The sequence below is a fragment of the Marmota monax genome, unplaced genomic scaffold (genome assembly GCF_021218885.2).
Source record: "Marmota monax isolate L192 unplaced genomic scaffold, Marmota_monax_Labrador192_F-V1.1 WCK01_AAM20220418_F8-fsc00021, whole genome shotgun sequence".
Taxonomy (NCBI): domain Eukaryota; kingdom Metazoa; phylum Chordata; class Mammalia; order Rodentia; family Sciuridae; genus Marmota; species Marmota monax.
In genome coordinates, this window is record NW_026695228.1 from 15,091,160 (window position 1) to 15,111,621 (window position 20,462).

General features: G+C 41.5%; 1 protein-coding gene across 1 annotated transcript; it reads left to right on the plus strand.

Annotated features, from left to right (window-relative positions):
- The first annotated feature begins 5,383 nt into the window (after nt 1-5,383).
- On the plus strand, nt 5,384-9,167 carry Ss18l2 (SS18 like 2). The gene is made up of 3 exons (XM_046437614.2): nt 5,384-5,556; nt 5,788-5,864; nt 8,191-9,167. The coding sequence occupies exons 1-3, from the start codon at nt 5,488-5,490 to the stop codon at nt 8,276-8,278; spliced, it is 234 nt and encodes a 77-aa protein (XP_046293570.1). The 5' UTR covers nt 5,384-5,487; the 3' UTR covers nt 8,279-9,167.
- Nucleotides 9,168-20,462: the final 11,295 nt, after the last annotated feature.

Sequence of the window (20,462 nt, forward strand, 5' to 3'; positions counted from 1 at the left end):
GATTTGGGGTGGGGTGGGGGATTTGCAGGCACTTCTAACCTAGACTCAGGAGGATTCCCCGAATAGCAAGCAGTAACTAGGCAAAGGAGAGCGGAAATAGTAGTAGTCCCTAGGCAGAGAGGAAGTGTGTTTCAGAATGAGAGATCAGCATGTATAAAGAAATCTATGTAGAAGGCAAGAGAGCTCCTCAAATTTGAGAGATAGAAAAAAACCTGGAGAGGGGATAATGGAGATTTAGTGTTTAATAGTACAGAATTTTATTTGGGAAAGATGAAAAAGCTCTGAAAATGGATAGTGGTGATGGTTGCACAACAAGGTAAATGTTAAATGCCATAGAACTTTACTGAATAGCAAAATGTATGTTATGTATATTTAACATCCCTTTTCCCTACCCCCCCCCCAAAAAAAAAAAAAAAAAAAAAAAAAAGACATCCAAAGTGTACAGAGTAAAGGAGAGGAATGAGAGCCATTAGAGAGAATAGAAGGAGCATGGGGCCCTTTTCACAGGCCACAGTGGAAAGTTTTGAATAGCAGAAAACCACATTTGCATTTCGTAAAAAATCACTTTTGGCTGCTAAAGTTAAGATTAAAATAGAGACGGCTCAATGAAGCTGTGGTGGAACTAACCTCAGTCATCTGGGCAAGAAAGGATGGAGTTGGAGTGTGAAATGGGATGCTGGTGAAGAGGAAGAGAACAGAGCAGATTGCAGAGAAATGAAGAACATAATCATCAGGCCTTGGTGACCAACTGGATGTGAAGGATGGATAAGGTAGATTCAAGAATGATGCCACTGTTCAGCCTTGGAGGGAGGGATGAATAGTGGAGACATTCACAGATATGGAGAATGCTGGAAGGAAGTCTGGTTTGGAAAAGAACACTGATTACAATCTCTGTCTTAGACAAGCTGAATTTCAGGTACCTTTGAGACGTCTTTGTAGAATATTGTGATGCTGATTTTGAACGTCACCTTGACTGAATTAAGACATACCCCAAAAAAAGTGGTAAAACTTTATTTATGTATATGTCTATAAAGTGTTTCCAGAAGAGACTGACATTTTAATTACTGGAAAGAATGAGGAAGATCTGTCCTCACTCAATGTGGATGGGCACCATCTAATCAGCTGAGAGGCTGGATAAAACAAAAAGACAAAGGAAAGAGAAATTCACTCTCTCTCCTCCAGAACTGAGACATCATTTTTTCTCCTGCCTTTGGCATCAAAATTCCAGGTTTTCCAGCCTTTTAACTCTGGTAGTTTCATTAGTGACTCCTCAATTTCTCAGGACTGCAGCCTCAGACCAGGAATTACACAATAACATTCTCCCTGACTCAAGGCCAAGTCCAAGTCAAAATAGACTTGACTGAACCACACTACTGGCTTCCTTAGTTCTACATCTTATAGATGGGATTTCTATATGGGATTTCTCCACCTCCATAATTATGGGTGACAATTTGCCTAATAAATCCCTGTCCTATAGCTATATATAGCCCACTAATTCTGTTCCTCTGGAGAACCCCCAGTAGAGGTGTCAACATAGCAGTTGGATAGACAGGTTCAGTGTAGAGGTCTGAGCTGAACATAGACTTCCGAAAGTCATTATCACATGGGTAGAAATGGAAACAGAGCTTACAGAGAGACAAATTACAAAATAGAAACAGAATAGACTTGTGTTAAGAGTCCAAGATGGGCTCCAGATATCACTGCCTCCTGTGTAGTCCCCTCCCACAATGAGTCAGAACTGGACCATGTGATAATGGGGCTAAGTTATAACAGGCACAAAGGAGAAAAAAAAAAAAAAAAGACAGGTGATTCAGAGTTGGGGAGGAGACTAAATTGAACATGCCAGGGCTAGATAAGGAGAGAAAACAGGTGCTAGACCTACAAAATTCTGAAGCTTTCAAATGTGGAGCTTTGGGCTTAGAACCTGTGATGTGATTACTCTAGAATAGGCCCTTATACTTTTGACTGGTGCAGCTGGTGTGGCCCAGACACCAGCGATTTGGACAAGAGCAGTAAAATGTAGTAGCTCTGGTTCTAGCCCTTATCTCGAGTAATTGGTCACTTTGGCTCCAGGCCATTGTCATCTCCATAGGCTTTCCCTTCCAAAGCCTCTTCAGCCCTCTCTTCCGAGGACCTCTGTATCACCACAGAGGTACTCCATCTTGTGGGGCAAGTGGTGCACACCTGTAATCCTGGCTAAGGGAAGCTGAGGCAGGAGGATCACAAGTTTGAGGCAACTTAGCAAGACCCTGTCTCAAAATAAAAAGGGAAGGGCTGGGATTGTGGCTCAGCAGTAGAGTGCGTGTCTAGCACTGGCGGGGCTCGGGTTCAATCCTCAGCACCACATAAAAATAAAGGTATTGTGTTGTGTCCATCTACACCTAAAAAATAAATTAAAAAAAAAAAAGGTTGGGACACAGCTCAGTGGTAGAGAGTTTGCCTAGCATGTGCAAAGCCCTGGGTTCACTCTCCAGTACTATAAAAGCAAAAAACAAAAAAAAACCTCCATCTCTAATTATGTATAACTTCAGACACTGATCTCTGACCTGTCCTACAGCTAAACTCTGAATTCCTCCTACTGTTCTCTGGTCTGTGGAAACTTCCAGTCCAGTTGTCTCTCTACTTTGTTCTATTTATCAACTCCTTTTAGTTTTCACTTCCTTCCCCATCAGCTAAGAGTCCAGGGTCCATCATTCCATAACATTCTTCTCAATATACTTACATCCCTTACATGGTCACACCTGCCTGGCAGTGCTCCACCTGTCTGGTGGTGCTCCACCTTTCCAGACAACCTTCTGTCTTCTCTGAGCCTTCTCCTTGCTGTCAATGCTGTTGGACTAAATCTTACAACCACAGAAATCACAGTGTTAAATAGACTGCCAACCTCAACTAGATCCTCTGAGCCATCCAGCAGTTCTAGGTTTGACAGGTCTGCTCTTTCTTAGTTCTCCCCAACACCAAATTCCAAATCTCCTGTATGCCCCCAGATCTCCCATTCCTCACCCCCTCTTTGTTCTCCTAGGTGCCTCCTACACTGAAGAAAGAGCAAACATCAACGTGATATCTGTCAGCTCCCAAGGACTCTGCTTCCCTCCAGCTACCATCTTCTTTCCTTGATCCCTTAATAGCCAAATCTCTTAGAAAAAGTGGTCTATGTTTGAACATTCCATTGCTTTATCTTTCCCATCATTTCTCAGTCCCCTTCAATTTTGATTTCTGCCTTACCTCTTTACTTATACTGCCCTCATCAAGGACATCAAGGATCTAGTCTTAATCTTGCTTGACTTTTCAACATTTATCATTGATAATCTCTCTCCGTCTCAATTGCTCTTTTATCCTTAAATTCTATGACCCTACACTCCTCTGGTTTTAATCTCTTTCTCCACTCAGTTTCTATTGCAGTTTCTTTTCCTTTGCCATGAGGGAAATCAGCACATTCTCCTTGGGCAGTCTTATCCATCCACTACATGGTTCCAGTCAATCCCCACAGTTGATGTTTCTCAAAGCTATATCTCTATCCAAACCCTTGTCCCTGAGTTCCAGACCCAAATAGCTAACTATGAACTTCAACATCTCTGTATGACGTCACTCCAAACAATACATTTCTACTGTACTGAATGTATCACCCTCACTTCCAGTCCACCTTCTCCTCCACTAATGGCATCACTAGTCTTTTAGTTGCCAAAGCCCAAACTCATGGAGCTATCCTTAATTTCCCTTCCCATTCAATCAATGGCCTGCACACCACTTCTCACTGCTCTTTTTGTTTCTCATCTGGCTTCCCGACCTACCTTTTACCATATTATAGCCAGGAAAATTCCGAGATACATCTCTGACTTCATCACTCTTCAGGCTCCAATTACTCCTAAAAGAGTCCAGATGCTAGACTCCTGCCACCTGCGTAATTTCCACTTCTTCATAGTAAGACATCTCTTCTCCTGGAGGGTGTTCCCTGTATGCTGGATCAGGTTGGTTCCCTGCACCTGTCCCATATTAACACCATCTCATGTTATTATCATTCCTCACTTGTCTAAATAGGAATAAGGCTGAGCAGGACTATGCAAGGTGTGCATCCTGCTCTAATGGGTCTTTCCCTGCCCACTCTGTTCTGTACAATCTTTGGGGAAATTTCCTTAGGCGAGATCTTGATATAGGGGTAATAGTGCAGGCTTGGGAACCAGGAAGCCCTTAATTTTGCCCCAGCTCAAGTATATTATCCTACTTCTCATTGAATTTACCTCACTGCGAAATGAGATGAAAGCCGTCTCTTAAAACAGGTCGAGGGGCTGGGATTGTGGCTCACTGGTAGAGCACTCACCTAGCATGCTTGAGGCACTGGGTTCGATCCTCAGCACCACATAAAAATAAAATAATAATAAAATAAAAATATTGTGCCCACCAAAAAAAAAAAAAAAAAAAAAAAACAGGTCGAATGCAAGGATTCTGTAGGGAGAGCCCAGCAAAGCCACTCAGAGAAATGGAGCTCTAGAAAGTTCCCCCTTGGAGGAGTATAAGCTCCTAAGATCTCCCTCCTAAATGCAGTGCCCATGGCCGTCTGTGTGCTTCAGGGAAAACCAACTTTGTTAGCATGTCCACCAAGGATGGGCTAGATACAATCAGTTCAAAGTTTTAGTGGTCACTTAAAGCAGCTACATGGCACAGGAGGGTAGGCCCAGGTTCCTCGTTGAATCTTGCAGCAAAACACCCTCACAGTATGCTGCATGGGCAGTACGGGGTAGTAGTTAAAAACGGGAGTTCTAAAGCCAGGTTGCCTGTGTTCAGACACAGACTTGGCCATTAGTAACTAAGAACTTTGAGCAAGTTACTTAACCTGTTTTCTAATCTGTGAAATGGAGAAAATACTGGTGCTTTTTAGCGTTGTAAATATAATAAGCATTACTAGTGACCGGGGGAAATATAGTTATATGCGAGAGTTTCTCCTCAGCAAAAAGTAAAAGCAACACCGGTATCTTCCTGGCCCTGCTATACCCATGGTTCACGCTCCAGAGGCACCAAGGCAATATCGAAAGGGCCATATTGGCTACTTGGAGCCTTTTATATGGGTTTAAGCCACGAATCTTGAGTGAACCAGATACATCGGCCCATGCAGACTACACACCCAGAGCTCAAAACTCCAGTAGCTGAAGATAAGGAAGGTCACCACCGTCCCAGCAAGCACAAACCGCTCCAGGGCCCTAGGGGCGGGGACCGTAGAGGAGGTCTCGCGCGTCCAATCACAAGTGACGTCTCTTCCGCCCCAAGCAGGAGGGCCCAATCAACGTCAATATCATAGCCCCGCCCATCGTGGGCCTTGCGTCCAATCACAAGTGACGTTCCTCGTGGTCCCGCCTCACAGGGGGGAGGACCCAGTCAAGGGAAAGAGGGTAGCTCCGCCCGCCCTGGGCACTTCCGCGCGGAGACAGCGTCTATCTGGACGCACTGTGGGCGTCTTTTTCCGAGGTGGGGTGCCGACCCGGGCCCCCAGCGATGTCAGTGGCCTTTGTACCTGACTGGATGAGGGGCAAGGCGGAAGTCAATCAAGAGACTATCCAGCAGGTGAATGTCTACATGGGCTGAGAGGAGTGGAGATCCAGAGGGACTGGGTGGTGAGGAGAACTTCCTGGAGTGACCCGACCCTGGTTGAGACCTGTGTCCACCTAGCGAGCTGACCTGCCTGGGGTGTGGAGTAGGATGGGAACTAAATCGTCTAAGGCACCGCAGCAAGACATCCTGGCTTCGCCGCCGTCCTGACGTCACACTGCTCTGACCTTTCTTCTGATCTTTCAGCTCCTGGAGGAGAATGACCAGCTGATCCGCTGTATCGTGGAGTATCAGAACAAGGGTCGAGCGAATGAGTGTGTCCAGTAAGTATCTCCTTCCCGCCCCTGAACTTTGAGTGGAGGGGAAGCCAGTATGATGATGCAGCAGCTGTCCTTAACTAGGAGTTTTGGGTGATGGATCGCAGAAAAACCAAATTTTACAGTTGAGTAAATGGAGGTACAGAGGTTACTTCTTTGCCCAAGAGCATACAGCGAGTACATTGTAGAACCTGGAGTTAAATGTGTCTCTCTCCAAAACTTGATTATTCTCATTGCAAAGCCATCTTCCCTTGATGGGGATGGGGATGGCCCCTTTATCATCATAGGTCATATTGCTTCATCTCCTCGTGAAGTAAGAAAGTCAGACAATTTGGCTGCTAAACTCCCTCTCATTTCTTTCCCTCTCTCTTTCTCTCTTTATGGTGCTAGGTATCAAACTCAGAACCCAGGGTCCTGTGCATGCTATGCATTCTAGGCAGGCACTCTGCCACTGAGCCACATCTTCAGCCCACTCCCTCCCCTTTCTGACTTGTAGTTAATCTGTGAGTGACACAGTCGAAGACCAAGAAAGGATTTCCAAACCAAAGATAATTTCTACGTAGTAATTTAATGCGCTCTCTAGCCAAATACCAAAATGAGACAAAGTAGAGTCTGAGTTGCTTTTCCAAATCTAGTCCAGGAATTATGCCCCATTTCTTATTGTTATGAAGAAATGTTTAAGGGTGCCGTGCTTTCTTTACCCATTAAAAAAATTGCCTACAAGCTGTGTGTGGTGTCACACACCTATAATCCCAGCAACCGGATATTGATCTCAAGTTCAAGGCCAGCATCAGCAACTTAGCAAGACCCAAAGCAACTTGTAAGACTCTGTCTCAATATAAAAAAATAAAAAGGGCTAGGGATGTGACTCAGTGGTTAAGCACAACTGGGTTCAATTCCTGATAACAATAACAACAACAAAAATGTCATCTACATTCCTCACTGAATACCTCAATAGAATAGTAGAGAAATCTATAAGGGTAAATCTTTATGTTTGACTCTGATATTTGGCACTTTTCTTTTTGGCAGGTTATAGTAAACCCTCTCATTTTTCTATATGAAAAGTGGTTGCAATACTTTTTTTTTTTTTGATACTGTGAATTATTAATGCAGGGGTAGGAAACTTATCAAAATCTTCTAGTGAGCTTTTTCTCACAAGATCATGCTTCCTGACCCCTGATCTGATTTGTCTTCCTGAATGGGGAGTTTGACTCACTGCTTTGGAAATTGTTGTGCTAGGGCTGTGGCTCAGCAGTGGTGCACTTGCCTGGCATGCATGAGGCACTGGGTTCAGTTCTCAGCACTGCATATAAATAAACAAAATAAAAATCTATCAACTAAAAAGGGGCTGGGATTGTGGCTTAGTGGTAGAGCGCTTGCCTAGCATGTGCGAGGCCCTGGGTTCAATCCTCAGCACCAAATAAAAATAAATAAATAAAATAAAGGTATTGTGTCCAACTACAATCAAAAAATAAATATTAAAAAAAACTAAAAATTTTTTTATTAAAAAAAAATTGTTGAGGGCAGTGCTTGAGGTAGTGGGGAATTATTAGCAAAAAAAGATACCAATCTGCTCTCATGGAGGTGACATTGTAGACTCTAGAATCTACAGGGAGACAACAAATAATTAGGCACATAATATTAAGTGCTTTGAATGGTAATAATGCAGAAGACTAGAGATGTAACTCGGTGGTAGTACACTTGCCTAGCATGAATGAGGCTCTGGGTTTGATCCCCAGCTTGCAAAATAAATGAATAAAATAGGGAATGTGGGGAGGGCTGTACTCTTTTATGTGTTCCCTCACATACCTGTGTGTGTAAATAAGGCAGAGAGAGCACCAAGTAGAAAAGTTCCCTGGTATGAGTTCTCTGAATACCTTCATGTCACAAGAAGGCCACAAAGGAAAAGCCATAGATGGGATCAGAGAAGTAACTGAAGGCCCTTATCACATAGGGCCTTGTAGAGCATAAGAAGGATTCAGCTTTACTCTGAATGAGAAGGGAGGGGTTTTAAATCCTTATGACATGATCTTGACTTAAATTGTACAATGATCACTCAGACTGCTGAAGAATAAAATGGGGCCACAAAGGTAGATCTAGGAGAGTATTCCTAGAGTCTAAGCAAGAAATTATGGTGGCTAGGTCTACAGAGGTAGAAGAGGTATAGAAGTGGTAATGTTTTCCTTGAATATGTTATGCAAGAAGGTTGATAATACTGAATCACCCAATCAGTGGATAAGCCATTCTACTAGAGTAGGTAGATTCTCTTCCAGTTTTTTGCTCATGGTCAGTAAAAATAAGCCTCTAATTTTTGCTTATTTTTCCCTCTTAGGTACCAGCATGTGTTACATAGAAATCTCATTTATTTAGCTACCATCGCAGATGCCAGCCCATCCAGTACTTCAAAAGCAATGGAATGATCTTTCAGTTGTAAGAAGTAATTGAATGTAATCCATCTCCTATAAAATGGAGACAGGATCTTTACCAACTCAACTGCTTAAAACATGAAACCTCTGGTTCTTTTTAAAATGTGAAAATGTGAAGGAAGCTACTAGTTTAACTATATTCTCAATGTAAATATTTATTTTTAATAATTAATCAGATCCCCCAGAAAGTAGACCCCAGGTGTCCTCTTTCCTGAAATGGGAGTGTGTTTGGATAACAAAGACATCATAGGCATCTTCAAGACTACTCTTTAGTTTCAGCCTGAAGAGGAAACTGAGTAGGTGTTGGAGGATCAGCAGGAATTGCTGAGACTTCTGACTGAGCCTTTGCCAAATGGATACAGTATCTGTGTGCTCCCATCCAGTTTGTAAATGTGTTCCCCCTGACCCCTCTTCTCTTCTTGGGTTACTTTGAAATAAAGCTTGCTTTTCCACAAAAGAACGATATGAAGGTATAGATATTTCCATGTAGAGTGTTGTATTTGGTTCCCTCAAAAATTGTAAGGATTTAATAACCATAAGGTATGTAACAATACTACTTTATATTACTACTGTTATATGTTGCCAACAAAATTAATAGTGATTCTTTAGTATTATCTAGTATCATCTGATAATAAAAGATGTGTAATTTTCTTTATCTCAAAATGTCTTCACATTCATTTGTCTGAATTGGGATCCAGTAAGATTCACACTTTGCACTTTGTTGATGTCACTTTAAAAATACTTAATAGTGGGGCTGGGACTGTAGCTCAGTGGTAAAGCGCTTGCCTCGAATGTGTGAGGCTCTGGGTTCAATCCTCAGCACCACATAAAAATAAAGGTACTGTATGTTCATCTACAACTAAATAAATATTTTTAAAAAATACTTAATATTTCTTCCTCTTTTTTTCTTTGCCACTTCTTAAAAAATGTAGGTGATTTGCCTAGAATTTCTCATGTTATAGATTCATCCGGTTGTATCCTGGTAGTGTCATTAAATATATGCAACTGTCACCCACTTTTCCTGTAAGTTGGTCTAGAGGCTTATTCAGACTCAGGTTCTGATATTTGGGGCAAGAAAAAAATCATAGGAAATAATAAGTACTTGACCTGATTTATTTTCAAGTTCCCAACAGCCTTTGGCTTAAATTATGATCTTCCCAGCTTGGATCTTTTAATTCATTAAAGATTGCATAGTGGTGATTTTATAATTTTGGCATTTCTTCTGCCTTTATTAACTGAATTCTATTTTTAAAAAACTTTTTCCCTATTTATATTTTAAATGAGGCAAAGAGATTCTTTTAAGTGAACCCCAGTTAGAAGCCCAGGTCCCTATTCCTTTTGCTGGGAACATGAAGAAGAAACAGTAAGTATTGGGATCGCAACCCAGAGTGGCTATAAAACAAATGGTGAAGAGAACTAATTTTGAATCCCAGCTTTATGCCTTAACCTCTGAGATCTCTGTTTCCTCAACCTATAAAATAGTGATAATGAAAACAGTAACTGAGCCAGTCACAGTGACACGCTTGTAATCCCAGTGGCTGGGGAGGCTGAGGCAGGAGGATCAAGAGTTCCAAGCCAGCCTTGGCAAAAGCAAGGTACTGAGCAACTCAGTGAGACCCTGTCTCTAAATAAAATACAAAATAAGGCTGGGGAAGTGGCTCAGTGATCGAGTATCCTTGAGAGTATCCTTCAAGTATCCTAGTACCAAAAATACCCCAAACAAAAAAACTACCTGCCTCCTGAGACTGAGATTGAAATAAAGCAGTATGTGTTGGGCCATAGTAAATACTCAAGGTGTATTAGCTCAGATGTATTATCTGAGGGCTCTGGCCCTCCCTAGGCCTTCTCAAATCTGGGAGAGAGCCTGATCCTTAGCTTTCCCTCTCAATTGGCTATCCTAATGGTTTTAGCTCATTTATAGTCTTCTTCACTGTTCATGAAGTTGTTGCCCATACTTGATACCAGTTGGCACAGTGGGCTGCTCATGGGCCTGATCTGGTCAGCAGATGTGTTGGGACTGTGCATTGTTTTTTAGTTTTGAATTTGTTGCTAACATTTAAAATATTTCCCATTAAAGCCTAGGTTTCTAGCAGTTCTGTGCTTGCAGAAATATGTGGTAACCATCAGCTGGAGTGGGATGGCAGCTGTCCCTCTTTGCTAGGCAGCTTGATTTGTTTACATAGGACGTGGCACCCATGGAGCCACCAGACTAGTTCCATCTGGGATGTGGGCACAGGCTGACTGTTCAACTTGAGCCTTCTCTAAAGCAAAGCCCAAAACAAGACCTTGAGAGCAATATAATTACTTAAAAGATGATCTCAGGGAGTAGGAGTAAGGCCATAGGGAGAGTATGAAAGGAAGGAAGAAAAGCCATTGCATTGCTGTGATAGGTAATAGAAGTTCAATTGTGGGAACTTCTGAGAAGCATGCAAGATGTCCCAGAGAGACAACCAGAGAGAGATGAGGCAACCTGTGTTAACCCCTTGTTACAACAAGCAGGCTTTAATGGGCTCCCTGAATGTCAAAGGAGACAGAATAAAGGAGCTGCATGGCAGGCCTCTAAGTTGGGCTCTGCCAGCAAAAAGTGAGTCTTACTTTGTAGGAATTATCTGATACTGGCTGCAGCCCATTGGATGGGACAGGGTTTATGACAAAACACCAGAGGCTCCTCTGCAGGGGAATACGGGCTCAGCAAGAGAGTGTGGCCTATAGTAATTAAGTGCAGCTTCTGACATGGGAAGAGAAATAGTCTTGAAGACAAAACTCAGCTATCCCTCAAAGGGAAGTAGGTTTGTGATGGCTGTGTTTCTCTCCTTTTGTCTTTTGGAAGGATGCTTAATTTGTAGACAGACTAGGCAAATCCCAAGCCTCTGAGAATGGCTGGGGTTACATGGCCACAGCCTAACCTATGACCTATTTCCAGAAAATACCCTGGAAAAGCTGGTGCAGGCCAGATAGCTATCTGCACTCCTGCCCATCCGAAACACAGCAGCCACCATCCCATTCAAAGGGCCTACGAACCAATATGGCTGTGAAAAATGATTGAGGGGAAAAAAGACCCAGCAATGATCTATATTAATCATACTATATTAATCGCTCTCCCTTCTCAGAGGACCTACTTCAAGACTTGACCCGCCACGCAACCTATCTGAGCCCTTCTCCAACTCACATTTTTAAGCTGATTGATCTCCAGTAGCCCAGGAGTGTGTCTGTTCTCTAGGGATACCATCCCAAACTTGCCTCTTAAGATTTACAACAGTGGTGACTTGTCATTATCACACTCCTCGGATGAAGGTATCAGCTAAAACAAAGAAAGCAGATAATTTGAGGTTGAATTGTGTTTCACAGAATGTTAGGCTATTTTTCCACTTCATGAGGTCTCTTGACATCCCAATTTTACCTCTGGAGACTCTTAGTCATGATGACTAGCAAGGAAATGATGTTAAGTACTATCTTATGTGCCCTTGAACCTTTGCAATAAACCTCCATTAGTGGAGATGACCAGAGTGTATTAATTAAGCTGAATACATAGTATCTTTATTTTATTGTTACTCTACCACTTTTTTTTTAAAACTGGGGATTGAATCCAGGGGTGCTCTACCACTGACTCCATCCCCAGCCCTTTTAATTTTAATTGAGACAGAGTCTCACTAAGTGCCCAGGCTATCCTTGAACTTGTTATCCTTCTGCCTCAGCTTCTCAAATCACTGGAATTACAGGCATGTGCCACCTGATACTGTTTTAAAATCTATTCCTTTTTTTTTTTTTTTTTTTGTACTGGAGATTGAACCCAGGGGCACTTAACCACTGATCCATACCCCCAGTCTTTTTTAATATTTTATTTTAAGACAGAGTCTCTCTAAGTTGCCTAGGGCCTCATTAAGTTGTTGAGGCTGGCTTTGAACTTGCAATCCTCCTTCCTCAGCCTCCTGAGTCAGTAGGATTATAGATACATGCCACTGTGCCTGGAAAATCTATTCCAGTTTAATGAAAACAATTTTCAGGAGTTAATTTGTCACCTGTTTTCAAAGTCCCAAAGATTCCTCCAAAATCTAAATGTTCTCTTGAGTTATTGGATCTTCTTCCTTTCTAAACCCAAAGGAAGTTTTTTTCCCATCTCTGTGCTGTTTAATTCAAAAAATATTTATTGATCAACCAGAATTATGCTGAGGATACCGCAGTGAGGAAGCCAGATTGTGTCCCTGATCTCATGGAACCTTTCTTTATGCTTCCTGCGGGAAGCAAAATGACAATAAGCATAAATAAGAACAGCTTTATTATGCAGAGAATTACAACAGGGTAATGTGCTCAAAAGTGCTTGCTGGTTACTTTAGATTATGGAATACAAGATGACCTGAAGAGGTTGAAACTGCAGCTGAGATATAAACAAGGAAAGTGACATATGACCATCAAAGGGAACAGCAGAGGCAAGAGCTTAACAAAGATCCTCCATTATGTTTTTTTCTCTCTGTGTCTATTCTATTTATAGAGCAATACCTATGTGTTCATGGATTCAATTATAACAGGAGTCCTCACTTGACAAGGCCTTGTACAGGGCTCTCCAGTGAGGAAAACAGGTGGAGGGACACTGGGCCCTGCCTTTGGTGAACCTCTAAACCTGGCAATATAGAAAAGACCTACACTCTGCAGAGACAGGGCACCCTGCAGATTCAGAGATGCCTGAGCAATTGCCCAGATGTTGAAGCTGAAAAGAATTACATGAGGAAATTATCAAGTGCTTCTTGTATGTCATAGAAAAGTCTCATGATTTTTCAATTCCTGAGCATTTCCTTGTCTGCAAACAAAAAGCTGACTTGTCAGATGTAGCTGAAGCAGTCAGCATCCCACTCTCATTCCTTGAACTTTTTTCCAACTTCACTGAACATTCCTACACCTGGGCTCCAGATGACTCCCAGATGTCTGCTTCTGTATCTCTATTCCTGAGGGCTATTTCCTGAAGACGGAAGCCTGCCTTTGCTGTGAGGCATGGTAGGCCAGAAGAATCAGGGGATTATCCCTCCTGAGAGCTGCTCTCAAGGGAGGACTCTCAGGAGATGACATATGAATATCCAGCACCCTCACCCCTCTGGTGGGATGATTCTGATGTGTTTCATTTGTACTGGTTGCCTGAGTTCCTCAGCAGGATGACGCTCCAGTCTCCCACTGTGATAGCTGGCTTAATATCATACACTATTGGTTATCTTTTTTTTTTTTTTTACTTCCCTGCTCCCTGAATGTACTTTTGTAGGATTACTTCCTGTCTTAGACCCTTTGGACTTCTATTACAAGATACCATAGACGGGATAGTTTATAAATAACCAAAGTCTATTTCTCACAGATCTGGAGGCTAGGAAGCTCAAGATCAAGGTCCCAGAAAATTTGGTGAGAGCCCATTTCCTGGGTCACAGACAGCCCTCTTTTCATTGTATCCTCACATGGGCAAGGAGTCTCTTTCAAGAATCTTTTATAAGGACTCTAATCCCATTGATGAGGTCTCTACTCTATAGACCCTGCCTTCCTAAAACCATCACCTTGGAGGTTAGAATCCTCCAAGGACACAAACATTCAGCACTTCCTAAATAAACAAGCTGCACTAAAGTCACTGTCTCAGAGCCCACTTCTAGAGTAAAACAAAACCAAGATACTAGTTGTCTAATGCCTCGTTCCTGGTGGGTAGACGAAGATGGACTTGCTCAGCCAACCTGGCTTCCAATATCACTGGGAGCGCTTGAACAATTTTTTACCCAAACCCAACCTGCTTTCAAAGGCTTGTGTCCAGGAAAAGTGTCAGAGCCAAGATTTCAAAGAAGAACTGAGGGGAAATGAAACCAGTAAACAAGTAGGGTTAAAATAAAATGAGTAAGGGTCCCATTTGACAAGAGGTATATGTTGCAGTCAGCTTTTTATTTTAATTTTATGGGATCCATGCTCCCTCCTAAAAAGGATGAAGCAGCACATTTTTGTAAAAATACAACTATGCTTTAAAACAAGTTAATGGCAAAAAGGTCACTAACCTAAAAGGCCAATATTCTTTTGTTTGGGGGGTGGGGGGGTACCAGGGATTGAACTCAAGGACTACTGAGCCACATCCCCAGCCCTATTTTGTATTTTATTAGAGACAGGGTCTCACTGAGTGGCCAAGTGCCTAGCTTTTGCTGAGGCTGGCTTTGAACTCCAGATCCTCCTGCCTCCACCTCCAGAGCCGGGTGTAGTATTCTTAATTGAAGTAGCTTTTTAGTTCATAGCCATTGCCTCAGTGACCATCTCATTCTGCCACACTTCCATGCCTTCTCCTGGTTACTGGCTCCACCCTAAGCTGATCAATCATAGTATCTGCCCATTTCCTTGATCACCCAGACTGATACAGAGATGGGCATATGGACGTGATCAAGCCAATCAGAAGCTTTCCCTAGGATTTTTTCCTCACTGAATCTGGCAGGAAAAATGCTTTCCCCTGAGATTGCTAGGTTATAAAGATGTATGCTTGAAGCTGCCATGTCAGTGTTCCCTGGTGTCCATGCAGAAAGAACATCTGACTTTGATCAACACCACAAGGATATTTTTCTATCAAAATACATACTTTTCTGTACCCCATCAAATATTCTTGTAGTCAACAGAGGGGGAAAAATCAAGGATTTAAGGTATATTTTCAAAAGTTATGTGTGTGTGTGTGTGTGTGTGTATGTGTGTATATATATATATATATATATATATATATATATATATATATATAGAGAGAGAGAGAGAGAGAGAGAAGGGGGGGTTTCTTCTGCATGATCCTATTTAAGACCTAGGATAGTTTTGTGGTTTTTTTTTTTTTTTTTTTTTTGCATTTTGATGTTCTTTTTTAAAATTTATTTATTTGTTCTAATTAGTTATACATGATAGCAGAATACATTTCAACTCATAGTACACAAATGGAGCACAATTTTTCATATATTTATGGGGGGGGGTGGATTGTTGTTGTTATTGTTGTTTTTGGTATCAGGGATTAAACCCAGGGGCACTTAACTGCTGAGCCACATCCCCAGCCCTTTTTGTATTTTATCTAGAGATAGGTTCTCATAGAATTGCTTAGGGCCTCACTAAATTGCTGAGGCTAACTTTGAACTCATGATCTCTCTGCCTTAGCCTTCTGAGCCACTGGAATTACAAGTGTGGGCAACCATGCCTGGCTGTACATATATTTTTAAACTAAATTCTCGCCCTATTTTTATGTCTGGCTGGGCACAATTCAGGAGCCACTTGTCAAAAGAAACGAACTTTATTTTTAGAACCACACACACCAAACAAAACAGCTCCTGAGGAAAAACCTTCAGAGCCCAACTGCCACCACCGGTTTCCCCCAAGCCTCTCAACCTCCCCAACTCCTCCTGCTCTTGAGGCGATTGGCTGAGTCGAGTGGGCAGAGCCAAAAAAAGTCCCCCAATGAGCAGCTCTGTAGTCTGAAAGGGCGGGAAACAGCCCAATGAGCATCGCCGCAGAGGGGCCAATCAGCTAGAAGTTGCTGGGCCGCTGTGAGCCAATCATCAGCTGGCAGTCTGAAAGTTTGCTGGGGCCCCTTGGGCTGTGGCTCGCAACAATAGGTCCCTAAGGTTACCTCCAGGATTGACGGTTCAGTAGAGGGATTCACAGAACTCAGTATATAGTCCTAGCTATGACAGATTATAAAAAGAGGACACAAAGTAAAACAAAGGGAAAAGGCATGGGGCAAAGCCCAGAGGAAACCAGGTGCAAGCTTCTAAGAGTCCTCTCCCAGTGCAGGCACACAGGATGTGAAATTCCTGCAGTGATGAATTGTGATAACACATGTGAAATATTGTCTACCATGAAATTCATTAAAACACAGTGCCCATGTTTTTGTTGGGGGCAGGACGTATATGTGTCCTCGGCTTAGCACATACCCAAATTCCAGACTCCCAGAAGGAAAGCAGGTGTTCAGTCTAAGCCATATTGTTCGAACAAATAATTTAGGCAAAGGGAGAGTTTTATGAATGGAGTATTTACCATTCAAGTTCTCGGACTTCAGCCAAAGGTTAACTTTGGGATCAGACCTTTCAGAAGATTCTCGTATCAGATCAATTATGTACATTAATAGAGACCTTCTGCATGATCCTAAAAAATAAGACCTAGGATAGTTTTGTGGTTTCTTTTTTTTTTTTTTGCATTTTGATGAGTTCTTTTTTAAATTTATTTATTTGTTCTAATTAGTTATACATGACAGCAGAATGCATTTCAACTCATAGTACACAAATGGAGCACAATTTTTCATTTCTCTTCTACATGTGTCATCATACATGTACCTAGGATATTGATGTCTGTCTCATTCCACTATCTTTCCTACCCCCATGCCCCCTCCCTTCACTTTGCCCTTTCCAAAATTTCTCCATTCCTCCCATTCCCCCACCCCTGTTATGGATCAGTAGAGAAAACAATCAGCCTTTGTTTTTGGGGGACTGGTTTACTTAAGACCTAGGATAGTTTTTTGATTTCCAAAATGCTGTAAGAAAATAGACATTGTTCAGGTATGTTCTCATTTTATTCTTATTCTCTCCTTTCTCCTTTCCTCAGGCTATAAGCATGTGAAAGTTACTTTTAGGGGACAGCGGTTGGATCAGGGATCCCTGCTTGAGGTTGAATAGTATATTACAGAAGATATATAATGAAGAGTGCATTCAGAGTTGAGGGGCCAAAAAATTGATAACCAATACACCATATATTGGGATAATTGTATAACTTTTTAAATGCTAATCTGGAATTATAGGAATATATTTATTTGATGTATTTTGAGTCATATTCCTGAGCTAAGACCAATTAGATCATGAACATTTTGGGATTAAAATATGGCCAAACTTGCCTTCCTAATATTTTACTTGAATTTTAAATTCTTGTTTATAATGAGATTGGTCTACAACCTTCTTGCACTGACTTTGGTCTTGATATCACAAAAATAAGTGTCATAGCTCTCTTCCTATTTTCTGAAATGCTTTGAGAAAAGCATTATTATTCATTAAAGGTCTGATAAAATTTACCTACAAAATAATCTGGGCCTATCTTTTGTAGAGGAGGCTATATTTGTTCTTACTGGTTTTATCATGAATAATTTCAAAGATATATAATGCCGCAGTCTGGCTGGGCACAAAATAACTGAGCCGCCACAAGGCACTTGTAGATTCAAACAGGAACTCCTTTATTGCCGGAACTCCCGGGAAAGTCACCCACGCGGCCTTTCCAGGAACACCATTCCAACCGGAACTCCCTCCCCTGGAACTTCCTTCGCCCTCCACCGGGCTCCACGAGAACTCAAATGGCACCCAAGGCAGCAGGAGCCGTCCTATTGCCAGACAGCAGGGGTCCATATACAACTGAATACACAGCCTGTTTCAATCCAGCATCATCCAGTCATAGCAATTATACACAGCTTAACCTAATTATCATCATCCTAATGGCTCGCTGGCATCACCTCTCAACCACTCCTTCTGGTAATATACCAGGCGCCATTCCAACTTGGCTGTGGCTCTCAACAATATAAAAATAGAGAACATAGCTAAATAACCCCCCCCCCTTTTTTTTAATCACCTAGAGGCAACAATTAAGATTTTTGACACATTTATTTCACTCGATGTCTATTTTAAAATTTATTTTATTTTTATTTTCTATTTTTTGGGGCTGGCATTGAATCCAGGAGTGCCTAACCACTGAACTACATTCCCAGCTCTTCTTGTTTTTCATCTTAAGACAAGGTCTTGCTAAGTTGCTTAGAGCCTTGATAATTTGCTGAGGCTGGCTTCAAACTTGCAATTCTCCTGCCTCAGACTCCCAGGTCACTAGGATTTTAGGCTTGCACCATCATGCCTGGCTATTTTATTTTTCTTTTATGAAGAATTTTAAAGCAAATACCAGATATCGGGTTTTCATCCCTACGTACTTCATTAAGCATCTCTAAAAAAAAAAAAGGATATTTTCTTATACATCCAAATTTCATTATTCTTGGGTGCAGAGCAGGCTGAACTGTGTTGTCTGCAGGGCAGGCTGAACAGATGTTGGCTGCAAGATAGCCCACGCACTCAACCCCCCCTCTATCTGGTCCTTTATCACCTGTTTGCCTCAAGTCTGAACATTCAACCCTGCTTAAGACTGAACACTTAACCCACCCCCCCCCCCCTTGGGCCAACAAGGCAGCTTGCAGACCCAGAGGCCCCATTAGATTTGGGCTATAAAAACTCCCTCCTGCCAGGCCCCCCTCTCTCTTGCTCTCTCTCTTGCTCTCTCTCTCTTGCTCTTTATCTTTCTTACGCGCGCTCTCTGTCTCTCTCTTGCTCTTGCTCTCTCCCTGTTCATCTCTTCTCTTTTCTCTCTCTCTTTCCTTCTTTCCTTTCTCTTTGTTGCACTGCTGCAATAAAGATCTTTTGGTTGCTCCGAGTGTTGTGGTCACTTTCCTTTCAATTATGACATTTAACACGTTAAATATATTGGTCTTATTTCTAGAAGACAATTAAATTTCCCATTTGATTGTCTCAAAATGTCTCCCACATTTGTTTGGAGAAAAATTTGAGATTATTAGATCAATTTCTGCAATGATTATTGATTTATTCAGAACTTTTCTTTCTTCTGAGTCAGTTTTAGTCATTTCCATCTTTAGAAAATTATTTATTTCATCTATTTCACCAATAGCATTCTTGATTAATTTGCCTGAATTATGAATTCACAATTAATTATGAATAATGAATTCATAATTCCAACTATTGATGTGATTTCTCTCTCAAGTGCTAGATACCCAGAATCAGTACCTGAAAATTCTCACTACCAAGAGTTTTCCTTCATGGTAATTGTGGGCAAATTAAGCCTAAGTTTGTAAATTCCTTAGATACCAATTTCTACCACTTTAGGGATGAGGGAGGAGGAGTTGGTCCTTTTGTGGATTCCAGTCCAGGCCTGTCTTGTTCCAGGAATTTCTTCAACTTAACATCACACCAAATAACATATTTTATCTTCAAATCATCTAAAATGTTATTTCTTCTCACAGGGCATAATTAAAAAAATCTGAGTATGGCAGAACCTTAGATGTGATTTCACTTATTTTACAGGTAAAGAAACTGAACTCCAAAGAGATCAAAGTCATTTGTCCCAGGTCAAATAATCAATAGTATCAATAGTAGGAAGGAGACTTTATAAATGTTGAGAAAAGAATGAATTCCAGGAAGCTGTCTGTAATCCCAGTAACTCAGGAGGCTGGGGCAGGAGGATCTCAAGTTCAAGGTCAGGCTCTGAAATTTGGCAAGACTTTCAGCAATTTAGCAAGACCCTAGCTTAAATAAAGGGGCAGGGGAAGGAGAGAGAGAAAAGGTCCAGTTCCAATATCCCCTTCAAGGATATGCTCCAAAAGACCTAACTCCCTTCCATTAAGTCCCACTTTGCAATAGCACCACAGACGAGCAATCAAACCTTCAACACATGACCTTTGAGGGACATTTAAGGTCCAAATTAAAGAGATCCTGACTCTAAATTAAATATATAAAAATGTGGCTCAGTAGTTAAGTGCTCCTGTGTTCAATACCTGGTACCAAAAAAATTTTTTTTTAAATAGAATGAGCATATGATCCAGCTATCCCAATTCTGGCATATACCCAAAATATTTGAAAGCAGGGGCTGGAAGAGGTATTTGTACACTCACATTCATAGTAGCACTAATCACAACACCCCCAAAAAATAGAAGTAACCCAAGTATCCTTCAATGTCGATAAACAAATTTGGTATATAAACACAATAACTTCAAAAACTGGAATTTTTACATGTAGCAACATATACGAAATTTGAAGACGTTTTGCTAAATGAAATCAGCCAGTCACAAAAGAAAAGTGCTGTATGATTCTACTCATTTGAGGTAATTACAGTAGTCAAATTTATACAGACAGAAAATAGAAGGGTGTTTGCAAGGAGCTGGGGAGGGGGAGGTGTTTAATGGTACAGAGCTTCAGTTCTGCAACGTGGTGGTAGTAATGGTTGCACACGTGAATGTACTTAACACCACTGAATTATACACTTAAAAATGGTTAAAATGCTAAAATTTCTGTAATGCATACTTTACAATTTTAAAAAGCAATTTTACAAAAATAACGTGACACTGATATAGACACATGAATCTATGGAAGAGTCAAGAAATAGATACACCACAAGT